The 18,144-nt window shown below is 35.5% G+C and overlaps 8 protein-coding genes across 8 annotated transcripts; 3 read left to right on the forward strand and 5 right to left on the reverse strand.

The window, feature by feature from the left end:
- The first annotated feature begins 689 nt into the window (after positions 1–689).
- M431DRAFT_514278 (hypothetical protein) lies at positions 690–2,150 on the forward strand. The gene has a single exon (XM_024920193.1). It carries the CDS (start codon positions 719–721, stop codon positions 1,967–1,969), a length of 1,251 nt encoding a protein of 416 aa, XP_024767347.1. The 5' UTR covers positions 690–718; the 3' UTR covers positions 1,970–2,150.
- A 689-nt stretch (positions 2,151–2,839) lies between these two features.
- On the reverse strand, positions 2,840–3,598 carry M431DRAFT_550017 (hypothetical protein; the record flags this gene model as incomplete). Its single annotated transcript, XM_024921307.1, has 2 exons — positions 2,840–3,148; positions 3,224–3,598. The coding sequence occupies 2 exons, from the start codon at positions 3,596–3,598 to the stop codon at positions 2,891–2,893; spliced, it is 633 nt and encodes a 210-aa protein (XP_024767348.1). The 3' UTR covers positions 2,840–2,890.
- Positions 3,599–4,069: 471 nt separating this feature from the next.
- M431DRAFT_129714 (hypothetical protein) lies at positions 4,070–5,146 on the forward strand (the record flags this gene model as incomplete). The annotated part of the gene is made up of 5 exons (XM_024912418.1): positions 4,070–4,275; positions 4,335–4,439; positions 4,502–4,844; positions 4,904–5,059; positions 5,115–5,146. The coding sequence occupies exons 1-5, from the start codon at positions 4,084–4,086 to the stop codon at positions 5,144–5,146; spliced, it is 828 nt and encodes a 275-aa protein (XP_024767349.1). The 5' UTR covers positions 4,070–4,083.
- Positions 5,147–5,395: 249 nt separating this feature from the next.
- On the reverse strand, positions 5,396–6,366 carry M431DRAFT_101819 (hypothetical protein; the record flags this gene model as incomplete). The annotated part of the gene is made up of 3 exons (XM_024911352.1): positions 5,396–5,776; positions 5,832–6,030; positions 6,083–6,366. The coding sequence occupies 3 exons, from the start codon at positions 6,364–6,366 to the stop codon at positions 5,396–5,398; spliced, it is 864 nt and encodes a 287-aa protein (XP_024767350.1).
- A 454-nt stretch (positions 6,367–6,820) lies between these two features.
- Positions 6,821–7,398, reverse strand: M431DRAFT_101774 (hypothetical protein; the record flags this gene model as incomplete). Its single annotated transcript, XM_024911349.1, has 3 exons — positions 6,821–7,002; positions 7,059–7,173; positions 7,237–7,398. The coding sequence occupies 3 exons, from the start codon at positions 7,396–7,398 to the stop codon at positions 6,821–6,823; spliced, it is 459 nt and encodes a 152-aa protein (XP_024767351.1).
- Positions 7,399–7,980: 582 nt separating this feature from the next.
- On the reverse strand, positions 7,981–9,009 carry M431DRAFT_488403 (hypothetical protein; the record flags this gene model as incomplete). The annotated part of the gene is made up of 3 exons (XM_024916557.1): positions 7,981–8,427; positions 8,488–8,910; positions 8,977–9,009. 3 exons carry the CDS (start codon positions 9,007–9,009, stop codon positions 7,981–7,983), a joined length of 903 nt encoding a protein of 300 aa, XP_024767352.1.
- A 200-nt stretch (positions 9,010–9,209) lies between these two features.
- M431DRAFT_550045 (hypothetical protein) lies at positions 9,210–10,856 on the forward strand. Its single transcript, XM_024921308.1, has 3 exons — positions 9,210–10,199; positions 10,270–10,635; positions 10,689–10,856. The coding sequence occupies exons 1-3, from the start codon at positions 9,579–9,581 to the stop codon at positions 10,767–10,769; spliced, it is 1,068 nt and encodes a 355-aa protein (XP_024767353.1). The 5' UTR covers positions 9,210–9,578; the 3' UTR covers positions 10,770–10,856.
- Positions 10,857–14,229: 3,373 nt separating this feature from the next.
- Positions 14,230–14,472, reverse strand: M431DRAFT_101775 (hypothetical protein; the record flags this gene model as incomplete). Its single annotated transcript, XM_024911350.1, has 1 exon — positions 14,230–14,472. A coding segment is annotated over one exon (243 nt), but the record flags the coding sequence as incomplete, so codon positions are not given.
- Between the last annotated feature and the right edge of the window lie 3,672 nt (positions 14,473–18,144).

Raw genomic sequence — 18,144 nt, forward strand, 5'->3', positions numbered from 1 at the left:
ACATACCTAGTATAGATGTCTGATTCACAACATGATTCATGTACAAAGTTTTTGCCATCAAGGCTCTCTATTTCTTGTTAGATATCGCTACCTTTTTTCCCCGATAGTCGCTTACTCTTTTACCCGACAGGGCAATTAGGTAATATTCTCAGCCACGACCCCGAATTATCTCGGGAGTGCTATCCCCACTTATTTTTCTTCCTCATAGATTCGGCTTTCGGTATCCGCATTCAAGATCCAAAACCCCCGAACAAATCGCGATATCTCTGTGTCACTGCACTACAGAGCTGAATGATTTGCCAAGAAAAAAAGGAGAGCTACTTTTTCGCCACTGTGCCCGGCAGTTGTAACTATAGCTTTAGCTATTCGTGGGTAGCTTGTAACTCGCTTCCACTAAGCAAAACCTACTATGTCAGAAGTAGAGTCACAACAACTTACTATCAGCTCTATATGTTTCCAAGTCATCTCTTAATTGATCAATATGCTGGTTTTTTCATCGTTTTTTCCTCTTTAGGAATCGTATTTGCTTCTTTTGTGACGTCAGGACGCAGTAATTGCGTCGAACCTTAATGCCATTAGTTGCTTGACCCCATGCAGGCATCTTGTTGATCGCTCTCCTCTTCGAATATATATAAATTGGGCATATCCTGATGAGAATCCTCCATCAATTCCTTAACTCAACAACAACTGTTAGTTTGTCTACATCCTCAACTCAATCATGGCCGCACAGAAAGAAAGAGTCGTTGTTATTGGAAGTGGCTGGGCTGGCTATAGCCTGGGCTACGGTATCGATCACAGAAAGTACGATGTCACTTTGATTTCGCCAGAAAATACTTCTGCAGTTACTCCACTGTTAGCCAGTGCTGCTTGCGGACTGTTTGACCCTCGATTGGCACATGAGCCCCTTCGGCGCAGGGATTTCCATGCAAAATACATCAAGGCTACGGTTGTCGACATCGATTTTGACTCTCAAACCCTCATTTGTCAACTAGCATTCGAAGAGCTCAAGGATGAGCGTTTCAATGTCGAATACGACAAAGTTATTCTTGTACCAGGATGCCGCAGCAACACTTTCGGCATCCCTGGCGTGGCGGAGAACGCCATCTTTGTCAAGAATGTTGCCAACGCGAATGCAGTTCGCAGCCGATTGAACGACATTCTTGAAATGGCCTCACTCCCAGGAACATCAGAAGACCGTCAGAGGCAACTTCTGCATGTGGCTATTGTCGGCGGCGGTCCTACTGGTATCGAGGTCGCGGCTGAGCTAACGGATTTGTTTGACGGAGACGTTGGAGTCCTGTTTCCCCACTTGAAGGGCAAGGCGTCTGTCTCTGTGTACGACGTGGCTCCTCAGATTCTGGCACCATTCGATCAAAAATTGGCAGAATATGCTTGCACCGCCCTGAAAACTGGCAAAGTTAACGTTAAGACGAACACGCACATCCTCAAAGTGACCCCGAATACGATTGAAACTCAAGAGGACGGAGCTACCGGCTATGGTATGCTCATCTGGGCCACGGGAAACAAGTCTGTTCCTCTAATCGATCAATTGAACCTTCGTAAGACGGATAAAGGATTGGTCCGGATCTTGACAGATGACCATCTCAATACTTTCGCACCAGATGGCACCGTCCTGCCGAATGTCTTCGCATTGGGAGATGCGGGAGATATTGAAGGCGGGACTCTCCCAACAACCGCTGAAGTTGCGATTCAAAAAGCAGATTATATCATCAACCTGCTCAACAAGAATGTCAAAACACCGTTCGAGTACAAACAGCGCTCTCTTGTGACATACACAGGAAAATGGGACGGTGTAGTCCAAGGGAAACGCGAATATACGGGCTATGGAGCATGGCTGAGTTGGAGATCTGGCAACTTTTTCTGGACACGGTCATGGCGAAGGAAGATCTTGATGGGCTATGCATGGTTTATGGATTGGTTGGATGGAAGAGAGATTATTCGCAATTAGCACCTGGTACCAGTCTTGTAATGGCGCAGATCTGCAGATCGTTGGTGGTTGCCCGAAGGTTTCAAGATCAGGTGGCTGGACATGACGGCATTCCCAGCTACCAACTGGCTTGGCCTATCAATCATATAGCCTATAGCGAAAATATTAGTTTGGCGTTGAAAAGCAATGCCTTCCATAATGCCTGAGCCTGAGATATAGGCTACCATGAAATAATCCTGTTAGTTTTACCTATTGATAGGAAGGTTTTGCAATCGAATGGGTAAAAATATTCGTACTCATTGCGTAGCTCAGGTTCAAAGCCGCATACGATAGAGTCATTGAGAGTAGAAATAATCTTGTAGCAAAAGATAGAAGAGCCAAGAGCACAGTGTTTGCAAAACTTTGGTGAGCAATAGATAACGAGGACTGGTCACGATTGTCGATATGGCCGCCTTTTGATTCGAAGCCGTTCAAGATACAGCTGATGAGAGCTCAGATTCAGGTCTCCATATATGATAGCGGGCAAGTTAGTTTGTGGCGTCTCCAGTGCCGTGGCTAAAAGACGTAGGTACATAGGCTAAAGCTCACTTAAACGCGTTTTGAGATACCGGGGGGCTGACGGGGAAGAGCCGGGATTTGGGGAAATGCGGAGTTCCCAGACACAAAGCCTAACAAGTGGAGATACTTCCCCACGGGGCATTACCAGCTCTTCACGGTTTCCTATATATGTCTTGCTGCATCCAATGCCTGTCTACGTTATTCAAGTGTTGATAGATTCTGTAGACTGGCGAGTATGCGGAGATCTTCGCAGCACATGGTAGACGAACAAGCTGGTAAAGCCAAGATGATAGAGCCACGAATTGCTGGTTATCATCATACCGATACTCTTGAAGGCATTGTAAATACTAAAAGATGTTTAGTAAACCATATTGGTCCAGCGTGTTATACAGGGCTAAGGTAGCTGATGATGCTGTAAAGAAGGCTGTTTACAACCGTGCATCCATCCCCGGGTCTTTTTGCTCTTCTGTATCCTGACTGGAGCCGCTGATGAATAGCTTGGATGTCAACGCCCTTGAAGTTTTGTTGCTCAATGATTCTATATGCGGCAACGCAATCTGTTGTCGATTCGCCAGGCTGCGGCGGTGGAAGACTCTGACAGTCATACTGGGCTACAAAAGTTACAGCGAGCGTCAAGTCGTTCTTCTCCATATCGTCCCCAATGTTTATCCCTGGATGAGCGCTGATGTTATCTATTAACATGGAGTTTGGAACAACTGGCATGTCAAATGGTAGGTCGACCACGGTATTCTGTTTGCAGGATGACGAATTGCTCAGTAGTCTCTGGCTGTTCCAAGAACAGCGGCAAGGAGCCTCCGATACGGTAGAAGGCATGAGAGAGTTAAAAGGATGCTGCATGTGCGAATCACTCGCGAGAGCGGGCGCTCTGCTTGCCTCTTTTAATAGCCGTTCCACTTCAGCCGTAAGTGCCGTGATGCGATGCTCGGCGGCAATCAACTGCCTCTGTGACTCTGCCAGTTCGGCTTCAAGAGTAGATATATGAGATTTGACTTTGGCACGATGTCTCCGCTGGTTGTTCCGAATTCGAGTCGCCTTTTGTTTCGGAGATTTGGATGACCACTTGGATATCATGTTTGAAGGCGGAGAACCAGGCATTGTAGATACTTCTTCGACCTTTGAACGGCCAAGCAAGTCAATTATTTGACGCAATATTGTTTAATGCTCGTTTAGGTGAAAATCGACCATGCAGAAAGACGGAGAATTTAGAACGAGCGTTTGTTTCTTCCATCTAGGGCATTAAAGAGACCTAAGAGGTGAGGGGTGCGATGACATACCAATTTCTTACTATTTCGAGAATAGCGCAGGCATTCATTGTCTACAGCGCCACGACACTGAGGCCCCAAATGCCCAGAAAAGTTCTCGATTAGGCAAGAAATGAGTGACTCTTCATACGGTCCCCGCAAGGCCTGTGTAAGTCATCTTTCAAGGCTTTCCAAGGCGAGTAGGTGAATAGAAATTGTTGAGTTCAGGTATAAGAAGGCCGTGGCTGTCTTCAAAGCGGCTGTCCTTCAAAGCCGTCGCGAAACTACGCTAACTGGCATCTCAGCCCATCAGCAATGAATGTTCAAGACATTTACGCCGAAGTTGGCAAGCGATACTCTGCCGCTGCAGGAGGAGTAGAAGCTCGATATGCGGATTCTGTGGCGAAAGCGTTTGGGTATACAAAGGAAGAATTGTCAGATATTCCTCAGGATGCCAACTTGGGCCTCTCTTGTGGCAATCCTCTCGCGATCGCGACCCTGCGTGAAGTGCGTAATTGACGAGGCAAGAATCTGTTTTTTAATATTATCGCTTATGAATAATACAGGGAGAAACCGTGATTGATCTTGGAAGCGGTGCTGGTTTTGATGTCTTCCTCGCCGCGCGAAAAGTAGGGGAAAGCGGCAGGGTTATTGGCGTGGACATGAACGAGGTCAGTTCAAGATCCCACAATCATAAGCTACCTATTTAACATATGATTTCTTTTTTACATAGGATATGCTTAAAAAGGCAGAGGCACTAAAAGCTTCATGGGGCCAGAAAAATGTCGAGTTCGTACAGTCGCAAATCACGCGCATTGCTCTTGAAGACGGCATCGCGGATTGCATCATCTCCAATTGCGTCGTCAATCTTGTCCCCGAAGAGGAGAAGCAGCTCGCCTTTAATGAGATGTTCCGTCTCTTGAAACCGGGCGGGCGGGTTGCCATTTCAGATATCCTTGCCAAGGGCCCACTGCCAGATGCTATCAAGAAGAGCATGGCTTTGTATGTCGGCTGCATTGCCGGAGCAAGCGAGGTCGGAATGTACCAAAAGTATCTGAAAGAAGCCGGCTTCAATGGTCTGTGAAACGAGGTTTTTAGATGCGACTATTTATTGCTAACTAGGTAATCTGTCTAGGCATCGTCATACAGGATTCAGGAAACGACTTGAAAGTCTATCATGATGAGGGTCTCACCACTTGCAGCTCTGATCCTGCGGAACAGGACAAAGGTTGCAGGGTGACAAAAGGTGACGCGGTCAACGTTCAAGACATTGACTTCAACGAATGGACTGGTAAGTTGAACCCTCTCATTTGTGTTATCTCCATGAATTAAAAAAAATTCCGTAGCTTCGTACAAGATATTCGCCGTCAAAGATTGACGGCTATCAAACATTCATAGTAGAGATCGCACCTCAGGCTGCAAAGGGACCATTGTGAGAAATGCATAATTCGGCTGATCCTTGATTACCAATGATGTAGATATGTACGCGTTTATAAATTTCTCTATGAAATCACACGCTGAATTCGTATCAGCTATTTTTTCGCCTAGCGAATATTCTTATCCGGCGAGCGCAATCTAGTTCCCATAAGACTCGGCGTTGAATGACTCTTGTGTATCCTAACAGAGTCTATACTTGCAGTGCCTCTTTTTGCCTTCTTTCTTCGCGCTCACTATATCGATCTCCAAATAACTCAAAATGGGGACGCATGACTATTGTGTATTTTACCAGCTCCTCCATGCAATCCACAAGACGATCGCGATTTGAGCTGGGAATCATGCGACTACCCTCTGCCTCAGACGTAAACTGGGTATAGGCTTTTGGAACAGAGCTCTGGTTCGGTATGGTAAACATGCGCATCCAGCGCCCCAGAATCCGTAACGAATTGACAGCGTTGAACGACTGTGAGCCACCACTGACCTGCGCAATAGCCAGGGTCCTGCCCTGAGTAGGCCGTACGGAGCCAGACGACAACGGGATCCAGTCTATCTGTTGCTTGAACAAACCTGTCTTCTAGGATTTAGAACCTGCTGCACCACCAATCCTATGCATTGTATTAACTCACCAGGTTTCCGTGCTGTTCCGGACTGACCCAAAGGTGCCCATCGCTCCATTTACTCAGCTCCCGCAGCTCTTGAACTTTTGGGTGTTCGTGCTGCACATCATCTTTTTGGGGTAGGCCAGATGGATCATACACGCGGACATCACATCCAAGACGAAACAGAATACGTGATGCTTCATAGGCCAAAAGGCGGGAAAACGATCTGTGTCGCAGTGTCAGCAAAATCTTGAAACAAAATTCGCTACTGCACTCACCTGTTTCTCAAACTTCCGTATAAAACGAGGATTCGGAGGCGATCTTGCTTTTTGTCGAGAATTTCGGACTCAACCATTTTCAAGGTCGTGGCCAATTCCAAATTCGCAATCCAGTCGTCCTCTGTAGTCGTAGGTAATAAGAACGGCCGGTAGTGTTCTCGAATAGAGGCTTCATCTTCGTGGGCATCGATAGCCAGCGACTTATTGCTATACTTTGGGTCAACTTCTAGCATAGTAGTCGCCCTGGCAGCGTGTGTATTGTTCAAGTCTCCGTGTCCGTTCATGATAAGACGAATTCGCGATAGAGAGCGCCTTCTTGGCTCTGGATAAATATTTCCAAGCCTCAAGCAAGGTCGTATGTGATGGTGTAACAGTGTCAAATTTCGGCTCTGGCGGGCGATAGAACCACAGAGCAAGTTGGTGCGGTTCATTACTTGGGCTCTGAGGTAGAACTGACTTCGCTGTGGCCAAAAGCACCGTCGTATCCCGTATTCTTATATACTCGAGCCAACGCAAGTATTAGGCGCTAATAATAAGGGTCTCTCCGCTAATTGTCAGGCTTACTGGGGCCTTGTTTATGGTTCTGATGCTCCACCCAATTCAATGTCTGATTCCAGCCCAAGAAACAGCCTCTTGCAGTGTATTAGTGGCCGGTAACGTACAATGTTCATTATCTCTGTTAAATAACTTAACAAGTGTTTCCTTCTTGGCGACAAAAGGTCAGTGGCTTAAGCAACCCTACTGACTCTCCCAGTAAGTGTGGTCATAGCCATCAATACATTCTACGTATTCAGCGCCTCCTTTCGCCCATCCCTTAACTCCTTCCAGGAGAATAAGGCTCTGAGTATTCGTATCTCTTCTCTCTTCTAAATAATCACCAAACCAGCAAGCAGCACGGGTGCCCCGGCCACGAGAAGATGCTATCCATTTTGAGTCATTAGCCCGGCCATCACCCCACAGCCAAGGAAAAACCTACAGCAGTACCATATGACCCTCCGAATTCCGGCAGCTTTGACCATATTGTAGACTGTTGGCAGAGCTGGGTATAAACTTTGTGCGGGAAGATTGATGGAGCCCCGGATAGTGCCACCCTGAATTCAGGCTCTTGTCAGTATAGAACAGCGAATTTCGAGCTTTTTGAGGCTGTAACATACTTGATGGTCAGTTCTCCTTAGATCAACCAGTAAGTAGTCTTTTCCAGCCACGCTTTCATCTTCTTTCATCATCTTGAGAACTTCTCCCCGCGTCATTGTCTCGGGCTCTTGTCTCTTCGGTGAGGGAAAAGCTAGGTGCCATGGCACCTCAGCTGCATTCATCGAAGTCATTATCTCTTGGTAAAATAACTGCTTGTTAGAAATGGTCCTAAAGTCAGAAATCTTCAACAAAAGGGCGTCATTTAGTTGCGGGGAAAACAGCTTTTAGAAAGTCTCATTGCAGCAAGTCATAAATATTACATCCATTGAGACATCTTGTTCCTAGAGATGGTCGGGCATCCAATGACAGCTAGGGGGTGTGACAACCCCATCTAGAACGCCTTGGCATAACAAAAACTAAGGGAAAAAAAAATAAGCGATAAAATATTCCGAGAGTCATTCTCATCACTAATGTGACCAGAGAAAGATACCACTTCTCTCCAAGAGGCAGATTTCCATTCAGTGGGCTGTAGGGAGTGTGTCAGGCCCCGCGTGGGATTGGCTGACATTCCCTAGTGTCAAATGTCGTAGCTACATGTCAGGTAGTTTCCCTTTTTAGTAACAAGGATGGATCTGATAATATGGGAATCAGAATTAGTTAGCTAAAAATATGGGAGCGCCCGAATGACCGCGGGCTGCTCTGAATGTGGCCAGACTCATTTCGACAGGAAAAGTATCTTGACATTCATTTAGCTCGAACGTGTATTAGTTCTTGACCATACTCTCTAGATAATCTCGTAGATTTGTCGTCTGTATTCCCAGCTGTGTATTCGCAAGGGCATCCTGAGACACTGAGATGTCTTTCTGACCTTGAAAGAGAGCACCTCTAACAATATTTTCGATGCCTTCCTTTGGATTGCCGCCCGCAAGCAACTTCCAGCCTTCTTGGCGAAGATTCTCGGCATTGACATAAGATACACTCCATTTTGACTGAGTAATGTCCTCCAACGCTGCAAGGATCTCTGATTGCGAAACAGTGAAGCTCCTTATCAGCAGATATTTGTTGGCACTGTCCGCAGGCCCTTGCAAAACGGACACCACGCTTCGCGTCACAGCAGGAATTGTGATAGAGTCGAAACGAGCTTCACCAGTGTCAAATATAGTGGCTGTTCTATCCGACATCGAAAAACCCCAGACCCCGGAGGGAATACCCTAATTATCGTCTACGTTAGTTGCGGCACAGCGACATCGGGTACCATATCTGTTACACACCATATCAATCAATGCGCCTCCAGAGAGGCACGTCCAACTAAATTGTGGATGCAATCGAGCCTTTTCCTGAAGGTAAGCAATTAATTCGGTCTTCGGTGCCATGAGCTTCTTGAAGTCTTCAAGTGGCTGATCAATGCTGCTAGAGCCATATTCACTGGGGATAAATCGCCTGACCCCGGCCTGGATTGCCGCATCGACCATGACTTTCTGAGCTGCGATAGGCGGCCCAGCAGCCACGGCACTCACCACTGCCTCCTGACCCGTGAAGATCTTAACAAGGGACTCGTACGTATAGTCGCTAGTTACGAAACTCGCACCATTGACTTCCTTTGGATTCGAGCCTAGGCTCCGTGTCACGACTGTAACGTTAAAGCCTGCGTCTATCAAGGCTTTAACAATCGGTCGACCAACTTGGCCAGTTCCCTACACGCCAGTAGTTCTTAGTAAGCCGTTCACTCACAACTGTGACAATAGAAGGGCACGTCTTACGCCGAGAACTGCGATATTGCGAAAACTTGCCATTCTTATGCAGCTACGAGCAGAAACCTTACACGGTTGTAATGACTGTTGTGTTGTCGAGTGAAGGTGCATTGTCTTTGAGAACTCTACATTCAATTCACTAAATATGCCCATTATTTATACATGGGCTCCTCCCCATATGCAATCGGCAACTGCAATAAACGATTAATCAACAGTTAACGCGTATAGTATGAGTTACGTAGGCCAGAAGGATCATGTAATGACGCAAGCCTACAGTCTTTGGAATCTTAAAGATCTTTGGAATCTTGACGACTACAAAGAGTGTGTCTTGCCTGGTTGTCGACATGGGAAAGGAGCCCCGTGCCATACATTCAAGCATAGTCTGTTACAGCTTTACGCCAAACGGTTAGCCATAAGCTTGAGTAGTCAGTCACAGCCACTTCACAACAAACTCCGCAATCAACTCCGCATCATCAGATCAGATATTAGTTCAAAGTCGTCAGCGAGAACATGCGTTATACATATAGGCAGGATCCTACTCAAGTTTCGCGGTGCTGGTTTTTCTTTCAACTATCACTATTCTACAACCAGACCCGTTAACAACACTCACTATGGCAGCAAACACTTCTCAGCCGTCGACAATGCGTGCCTGGACATTCAACAGCGGCGGTACACCAGAGAAAGTCTTATCATTCAACCCATCCTTCCCAGCACCCGCAGCCCCAAAGGGCTCGGATGTTCTGATCAAAATATCTCACGCTTCACTCTCTTCCCCAGGGTCAAATCTGATGAGAGACATTCCGTCTCTCTTGAGGAAAAACGCAATACCGGAACTCGACTTTTCTGGGCGCGTGGTCTCAACTGGCCCTGATGTTCCAGTCGAATTCGCTCCAGGCGCCGCTGTGTTTGATACTGTTTCTAAATCGGGCAGTATCATTCATAATCAGGGAACGCTGGCGGAGTATATTCTGTTGAATGTTAATTGCATCGCTGTCAAGCCGACCAGTATAACATTCGCAGAAGCTGCTTGTCTAAGTTGCCTCGGACAAGTTGCATTGGAAATGGTTCGTCAGGCTAAAATTAAAAGCGGCGATCGAGTTCTCGTCAATGGGGGTAGCGGTGCTGTAGGATCAGCCGCTATCCAGCTCTGTAAGGATTTGGGTGCCTTTGTCGTGACAACTTGTTCGACCAAAAATACCTATCGGATGAAGCAGTCTTTGGGAGTAGATGAGGCAAGTGGATCTGATTTCATTTCTGCTACTGACACAGAGAAAGGCTAACCTCTCCCTCGCCAAGATGCAGATTATCGATTACGCTCTAGTCAAGTCTATACCTGCCGCCCTTGAGAACTCCTACAGCGCGAGCCAATTTGATGCAATCCTGGATACGGTAGGCTCTCGAGAGTTGTTTCTGCGATGCCCAAAGTATCTCAAGCCTGAAGGCGTGTTCATCAACGTCGGCGACGGCAGCGAAGGTCGGCTTAGTCTAATTCTACACACGCTCCAAAATGTTTTGCAGCCTAGTATCTTGGGTGGCGTGCCGAGGCGATATCTTACATTCAGTGCGCCGTTAAATGGGCCAAATACCGCGTATCTTGGAACCTTGGCTTCGAAGGGCAAGATGATGGTGTTCATTGACTCAACATTCTCGTTAGAAGACGCCCTTAGCGTAAGACTCCGAGATGACCATGGCTTCTGTGTCTATACTAACACAATCTCAAGGGATACAAACGCTATAAGAGCGGTCAAGCTCAAGGCAGAGTTGTCATTGACATAGCGAATATGGATACACAAGATCAGTAAAGCTGTATGCTTTTTAGCACTTCTGGTTCAAGATTCTCGTCGTATTACTCCGCCCTAAAAAGCTAACGAGAAGATGCCGTATGACAGAATCATGAGCTCATTGACGATATCCTGCGGAGCGGAAATCACCTCTCCGCATGACAAAGGCTTGATAATTCAAGATACATAGCCACGTCACTACAATAGAGGAATAAGTAATGGATTACACAACAGAGAAGGGTATGGCTCTTCGCCCCCCTGAGCACCTCTCCAAGCGGCCGTCAGCTTCGATCCCTACCGATTGGCTAGATCGAAGCGCCAACCTTTTTACTTTTCTTTTTTTCCCTTTTTTGGAAGTTGTACTATTTTAGCCCATTTCTCAGAGCCGAGATGGCATAAGAGAGAACAAGGATAATATGACTGGAGTTTCTCAATCTCACTTAGAAAATACAACAATTGCTTTCGGGGGCAGCCTTCGTATTCCGGTGCAATGGCTTCTTTCTCATGTTCAACCTAGACTTGGCAAAATAATGATTGCATTCATCCCAAGGGCCCTCTTGTCCAACGATGGATAGAAGTGTCCCGCCTTACAGCCGTGCTATTCTGAGCCAGATATCAACGTAATGTCTCGTTTTCACAACGTGCATACAAGCTGAATTACACGATCACCAAGCACATACGACCATAGGTAGAGGAGAATTCGGGGTCCCGTCAAGCACTTCTCTTGAGAGCGATGTCTTCCATTTTTTGCATCCCAAGACTCCAATTCTGGAGTCACAGGATTCCGTTTTTGGCGATTAACCAACCCCGCGCTTAAGATGGTCATAACCCGTTTAATCCTCCCTCCAGAATGAGGCCATGGTAAATGCTACCCAACCAATTAGTTGCCTGATGGCCTCTAGAGCAGGCCGACTTGCATCTCCCTATTAAACAGATTATATGGAGTGCAGCTACCTTGCCATAGACTATAGTATTTGCTAAGTGCATTTTATATGCCTGATATCCTTGTTAATCATATGAGGTAAGTAAATAGCAAGAACTGTATGGGTGAAGCTTAATGAGAAACCGCTGTGTCCGGAGATGATGCCTGCAGCTACGCTTCGTGGAGAAGTAAATTCATAATAGATGGACTTATTTTAAACACGCCTTCCCAGGCGCTTTGAGGCTGGCGGCCGGATTGCAACTGCGCCGGACCCCGAATTTTCCGCTACCTATGGTCGTATGTGTTAGGGTATCCGGGTTGATCATGTTATATCGGATTTAAATATTGACTCAATTGCTAAAGAAAAAATCCTTCGGAACTCGGCATAATGGATGGAATAAAACAAACAACGGGGACTTGTCATTCCTGGTCATATGGTTGGAAAGGTAATGAAGGAATAGAGCAATTTGAACGAATAGCTCTTAATAAGGGCGATCTGCAGGGTGGCTACTAACTATTGACTCCAGCTTCGCGCCAAAGCATCCAGACATTTTAGTCATTGTCGGCCTTTTAACAGTATCACCCTCTTTCTCTAGCAAATGTCGAATGGCCGAATTTGACTATCCTAACGCTAGAAAATAAATACCTTTCTGTAACGAACCGGGTCCTATAGGCACTATAGGTTAGCTGTTTCCAAAGGATAAACCTTAAAGTAGTTCTATAGTTTATATTAGCGGAGCAGTTAGGTCAGTAGACGGGCAATCTTATTACTAACTGTAAAGTAAAGTATCTAAATATTTAATCTAATTACTATAGTATTAATAATAATTAATTATCTAAGTATTCTAATAAATAATATAAAGTAAACTTATATACTTAGTTAACTAGGCTAGATTATTAGCAAGGGTTAATAATTTTATTATAAATTATTTTATAGTTTTAATAATTTATTCTTAATTAATTAGTTAATTTATTATTTATCTAAAACCAACTACCTTATAGGCCTATTATTATAATTATAAAAACTAGATTATAATATAATATCCCCCTTTTATTAGTTTTATTCTTAAGACTTTACTTATTTAGGTATAAGTAGTTCTTCTTTACTTTATAGTATATTCCCTATTATTTATTTTTTATTTTTTCTTATATATATTAACTTACTTAATAATAATAAATAAAATATTTAAAAATATTTATTTAAAAATTAAAAAATATAAAAGTTTTTTTTATTTTATAGTTAAAAATACTTTAACTATAAATAAATATTATTTTTATTATATATTATATAATTATAAAAAATATCTTTTATCTCCTTTTAACTTATTATATTATACTAAATATATTTATTTAAATAAATTTTATTATAATATTTATAGTTTATTTTTTAAATAGTTAAAGTATATTATTATTTATTATTTTTACTTAAAAAATAAGCTTAAAGTAGCTAAAAAAAAGTATTATATTACTAATATAAAANTTAAATATTTTTATAAAAAGAAAAAATATTAATATAAAAAAATATATTATACTATTATATAAAGTATTACTAATTTAAATAAATTAAATAAAATTAAGTATAAGGAAATAAAGGCTATTTATTAAGCTATTATATTATAGTTAATAAAGGGTTTTTCTAAAGTTATTTTTACTTTTTTAAAGTTAATAAATTATTTAAGAATATTAATAATAAATCCTAAGCTAGTATAATCCTTAAGCTTTAATAAAGTTTTTCTACTAATATTATTAAATTCTTAAGGTACTTAATAAATTTTTATATTTTTTCTTTTTTTTTTTTTTCTATTATACTTTATAGTATTATTTACTATCTTCTTTTATTTTTATTATATTAATATCTTTTACTTTATATTCTTCTTCCTTTTCTTTAATAATAATTTTATTTTAAATAAATTTTTTAGTTTTTTTATTAATTTATACTTTTTTTAATAAGGAAATATAAAATATTAAATATATATATTTCCTTTATTTTTCCTATTATTTTAAAAGTTTAAGTTTATAATTTACTTTTTTAATTTTTTTTAAAATTTTATAAAATTTAAGTTTCTTAAAATTAAGTTTATTACTTAACTTATTTATTTTAATATTTACTTACTTATTTTCTTATCTATATTAATAAAGCTAAATTATATTTTCTTTCTAAAGGGTTAATTCTTTAATTTTATTTTTATTTACGTATTTAATTATCCTTTAATAAATAAATTTAAATTATTATTATAGTTTATTATATAATTTAATTATATTTTCTACTTTAATTATAGCTTTTTTAATATCTTTCCCTTACTTTAGTAATTACTAAGCTTTAGGTTTAAATCTATAATTTAAAAAAAATAGTAATTTCCTAATTAATTTAAATTTTATATTATTATATATAAATTATATAATAAAAAGTAGTTTTACTTAATTATTTTACTTAAAATTAATATAATAGTATAAGTAGGTCTTAATTATTTAGTTAATTTTTTTTATTTATTTATTTATCTATAGGTAGTAGACTTTTTTAACTTTATAATTTATTCTTAGTTTAATTATAAGTACTTTTTAAAATTTAAATATAAATATATTTCCTTTATTAAAGATTATATTTTTTAGTAGCTTATAGTTATTTATAATATATTTTATTATTACATAAGCTAGTTTTTTTATATTAACTTTTTTAAATAATATAAAGTAAGCTATTTTTATAAATTTATTAACTACTATAAAAATACTATTATAAAATACCTTTATAATTAATTCTCTTAAAGAAGGTAGCTTAGTAATTAAATTAAATAAAATTAATTTTTATAATTATTATAATATAAGTAATAGTTATAGTTATTTATATAGCTTATATTTAAAGCTTTTAGCTTATTTATATATTATATATTTTAATATAACCTTTTATACTTATATTTTAATACTTTTAAATTTAAAATATTATTTAATTTATTATATAGTTTTCCTAACTTTATAGTATTTATTAAGCTTATATATATAAATTAATTTTACTACTTTATTTTATAGATCTTTTAGTATTTAAATAAGTTTATTTAATATTAGGTATTTAATATTTATAAAAATACCTTTTAAGTATTATTTATTTTTCTAGTTTTTAATATATTTTTTATATTATTAATAATTAAATTATTTATTTTAATTTAGTATATAGTATTAATTAATTAAATTACTAAGTTACTATATTAGTTTTTCTTTAATATTTAAGCCTTAACTTCTAGGATTTTTTAAAAGTAGTTTAAGTATTTATTAAGTATATTAGTATATTTATTATCTAATCTACTATAGTATTTAATAATAAACTTAAACTTAAAAAATTATTTATAGTACTTAACTTATTTATAAAATAGTTTTTATATTATTATAAAGTAAGTAATATTTTAGTAATTTATAAAAATTATTATTAAAAATTAGCTTCTTTTATAATAATATTTTTAATATTACTTATTAAATACTTAGTATATAATTATAAACTCTTTATTATAAATAAAATATTTAAGTTCTAGCTTATATAATTTCTTAAAGAAATAGGTAATAGGCCTAAGTTTCCCTTTTTTATCTAGTTAACTAAGTACTTTTTTAATTATATAATCTAAAGTATTAATTTTAATTATAATAAGTTTATTTAAGTTAAATATTATAAATATTAATATACTTATAAAGGCTTATTTAAGGTATTTAAAAGCTACTAAAGTATTTTATATTAATTTAAATTTAATATCTTTTTTTATTAAGTTTATAAGTAATATAATAATTTTTAAAAAATCCTTAATAAAATATTAATAATAATTAATAAGTTTTAAAAAGCTTTATACTTATTTAATATTTTATAGTAGTTTTTAATTATTAATTACCTTAAGTTTCTTAAGGTTTATTTAAATTTTACTTAGGGTAATAATATATTTTAAAAATATAACCTTTTATATATAAAAATTATATTTCTTAGGTTTTACTAAGAGTTTATTATTTTAAAGTATTTATAATACTTTCTTAATATACTCTTTATATTTTTTTAAATTTTTAAAGTAAATAAGGATATTATTAAGGTATATAATAGTAAAATAATCTATATAATTTTATAATATATAGTTAATTATTTTCTAAAAAAATACTAAAGTATTTATAAATTTAAAAAGTATTACTTAATATTTATAAAGTTTATATTTTATATAAAAGGTAATTTTCTATTTATTACTTTTCTTAATTTAAATAAAGTTATATACTTCTTTAAAGTTTAATAAAGTAAAAATTTTAGTTTTTATAAATTAGTTTTTAATTTCTAAAATTAGTAATAGTAATATAATATCTTTCTTAATTATTATATTTAATTATTAATAATTTATAATAAGTTAAAGTTTACTATTTTTCTTAGGTATAAATATAATTAAATATTTTACTAAAGATTTAAAAAATTTAATATAACCTTTCTTTAATTAATCCTTAATTTATTTATTAAATATTTTAAGCTTAGTAGTACTTAGGTTATAGATTTTATTAAATATTAAAACTTTATTATCTATAAATTTAATCTTATAATCCTATTAATTATATTCTAATAGTTTAATATTTAATTTTTTATTAAAAACTAATATATACTAAAGGTTTATTAATATATTTTTTAAATATTTTAGTATTTATTAATTTTAGTAGTATAATTCCTTAACCTTTTATATAATTAAGTTTAAAAATCTAAGTTATTTTTTTTTAGGTTTTTTAATATATTTAACTATTTTTAAAAGCTTTACTAACTCTTTAAATTATATTTTCTTTATAACTTTTTCTTTTTTTATATATTTTTATATTTCTTTATATAATATAAAGGTTATTAATTTTATTATTAAAGATATTATAGTATTTTATTAATCCTCCTAATTTAATTATAATATATCTTTAAAATTAATTAATTTAAGGTAAGTTTACTATTTTACCTAACCTTTAATTTAGTTAATATTAAAATTACGTAACTTAAGTTAATTATATTTTAAAAGTATATTATATTTTATAATATTTATAATATTAAATTTAAATATATCCTTAATTTTACTAAACTAGATTTTAAAGTAATTAGTTTTATAGTTAATAGTTTTATTATTATAAATAAATTATTATTTTTTAATATTTATAAAAGTATATAGTTTTTCCTTTTTATAATTAAGTAGCTTTAGGTAGTTAACTAGCTAAGGTATAATATAGCTTATTATAGCTCTAGAGTTTATATAAACTATAATTAAATATTTTTCTAAGGTACCTAGTACTTAGAATTTTTATAATTCCTTTTCTTTTATAAAAGTATTTAAGTTATAATAAATTATATTATTAATATTATTATAATAATTATTATTATAAAGGTTAATATTAATATTATTTAGGTCTAAGATAATTTATCTTAGTTTTTTATTTTAAATATTATAATATTTATACTAGGTATATTTAGGCTTAGGTATATATTTAATAGTAAGCTTATAGTATTTCTAAAGATTATTTTAATTAATTTTTTATAATTTATTATTATTACTATACTTTATAAAGTTAAATTTTTACTATTTTAGGTTATAAATAATATATATAAAAGCTTAGTATTAATATTAGTATTTTTTATAATAATCTTTATTATAAAGTATAAATTTTTTTTATTTATATTTTATAACTTTATAATTCTTATACTATTCCTAAAGTTTAATTATAATATATTATTTATATAATAATAGTTTATAATTAATAATATTAGCTTTATTATATTAGTTAATAAGTAAAATATTATTAATATAGTATAAAATTAATTTTAGTATTTTAGCTATTAGGTATTTATTTATATTAGTTTTAATATATTATTAAAACTAATTTCTAAGTAATTAAATTTAATTATAGGTAGTACTTAGATTAATTTATTTAATCTATTTTTATTATTTAAAAAGTTTTTATTAATCTTTAAGTTCTTTTTATTATATAATTTTATTATAGTATTAATTTTCTTTAATAATATCTTAAATTTTATATTAAATTTTATATTATTTTTAGTTTATTATAGTTATTTTATAAAAGTAGTAAATACTTTTAGATTTTACTAACTTATATTAATTATATATATATTTCTTAAGGTTATTAATTTTTTCCTAAGTTATTTTTTTATAAAGGTTATATTATATTAAGGGTATTATATTTTATTCTACTATTTTTTTTTAAGTATATTTAAGTAATTTTTTTAAGTATATTTAAGGTTTATATATACCCTTTAGGGTACTATTTTAATTTTTATTTATTACTATAATAAGTTTAATAATTATTATTATAATATATTAAAAAGTATAATATATTATAGTTTACTAAAAGTTTTATAATATTAATAATTTAGTTCTCCTTAAACTTTAAAATAAGCGTAAATTTTTTATTACTATCTTTTTTAAGGGCTTAATAATATTTCTTTATATATATATATTTTTTTTTATAATTATAATATTT

This window comes from Trichoderma harzianum, assembly GCF_003025095.1.
Source record: "Trichoderma harzianum CBS 226.95 unplaced genomic scaffold M431scaffold_37, whole genome shotgun sequence".
Taxonomy (NCBI): domain Eukaryota; kingdom Fungi; phylum Ascomycota; class Sordariomycetes; order Hypocreales; family Hypocreaceae; genus Trichoderma; species Trichoderma harzianum.

Excerpts from the sequence above, each read along its gene's own strand:
- M431DRAFT_550045 (XM_024921308.1), top strand. The coding sequence starts at position 9,579 with ATGGCAGCAAACACTTCTCAGCCGTCGACAATGCGTGCCTGGACATTC. Across the intron at positions 10,200-10,269 it reads AGTCTTTGGGAGTAGATGAG|ATTATCGATTACGCTCTAGT; the intron begins GCAAGTGGATCT and ends GCCAAGATGCAG. Across the intron at positions 10,636-10,688 it reads CGTTAGAAGACGCCCTTAGC|GGATACAAACGCTATAAGAG; the intron begins GTAAGACTCCGA and ends CACAATCTCAAG.
- M431DRAFT_514278 (XM_024920193.1), top strand. The coding sequence starts at position 719 with ATGGCCGCACAGAAAGAAAGAGTCGTTGTTATTGGAAGTGGCTGGGCT.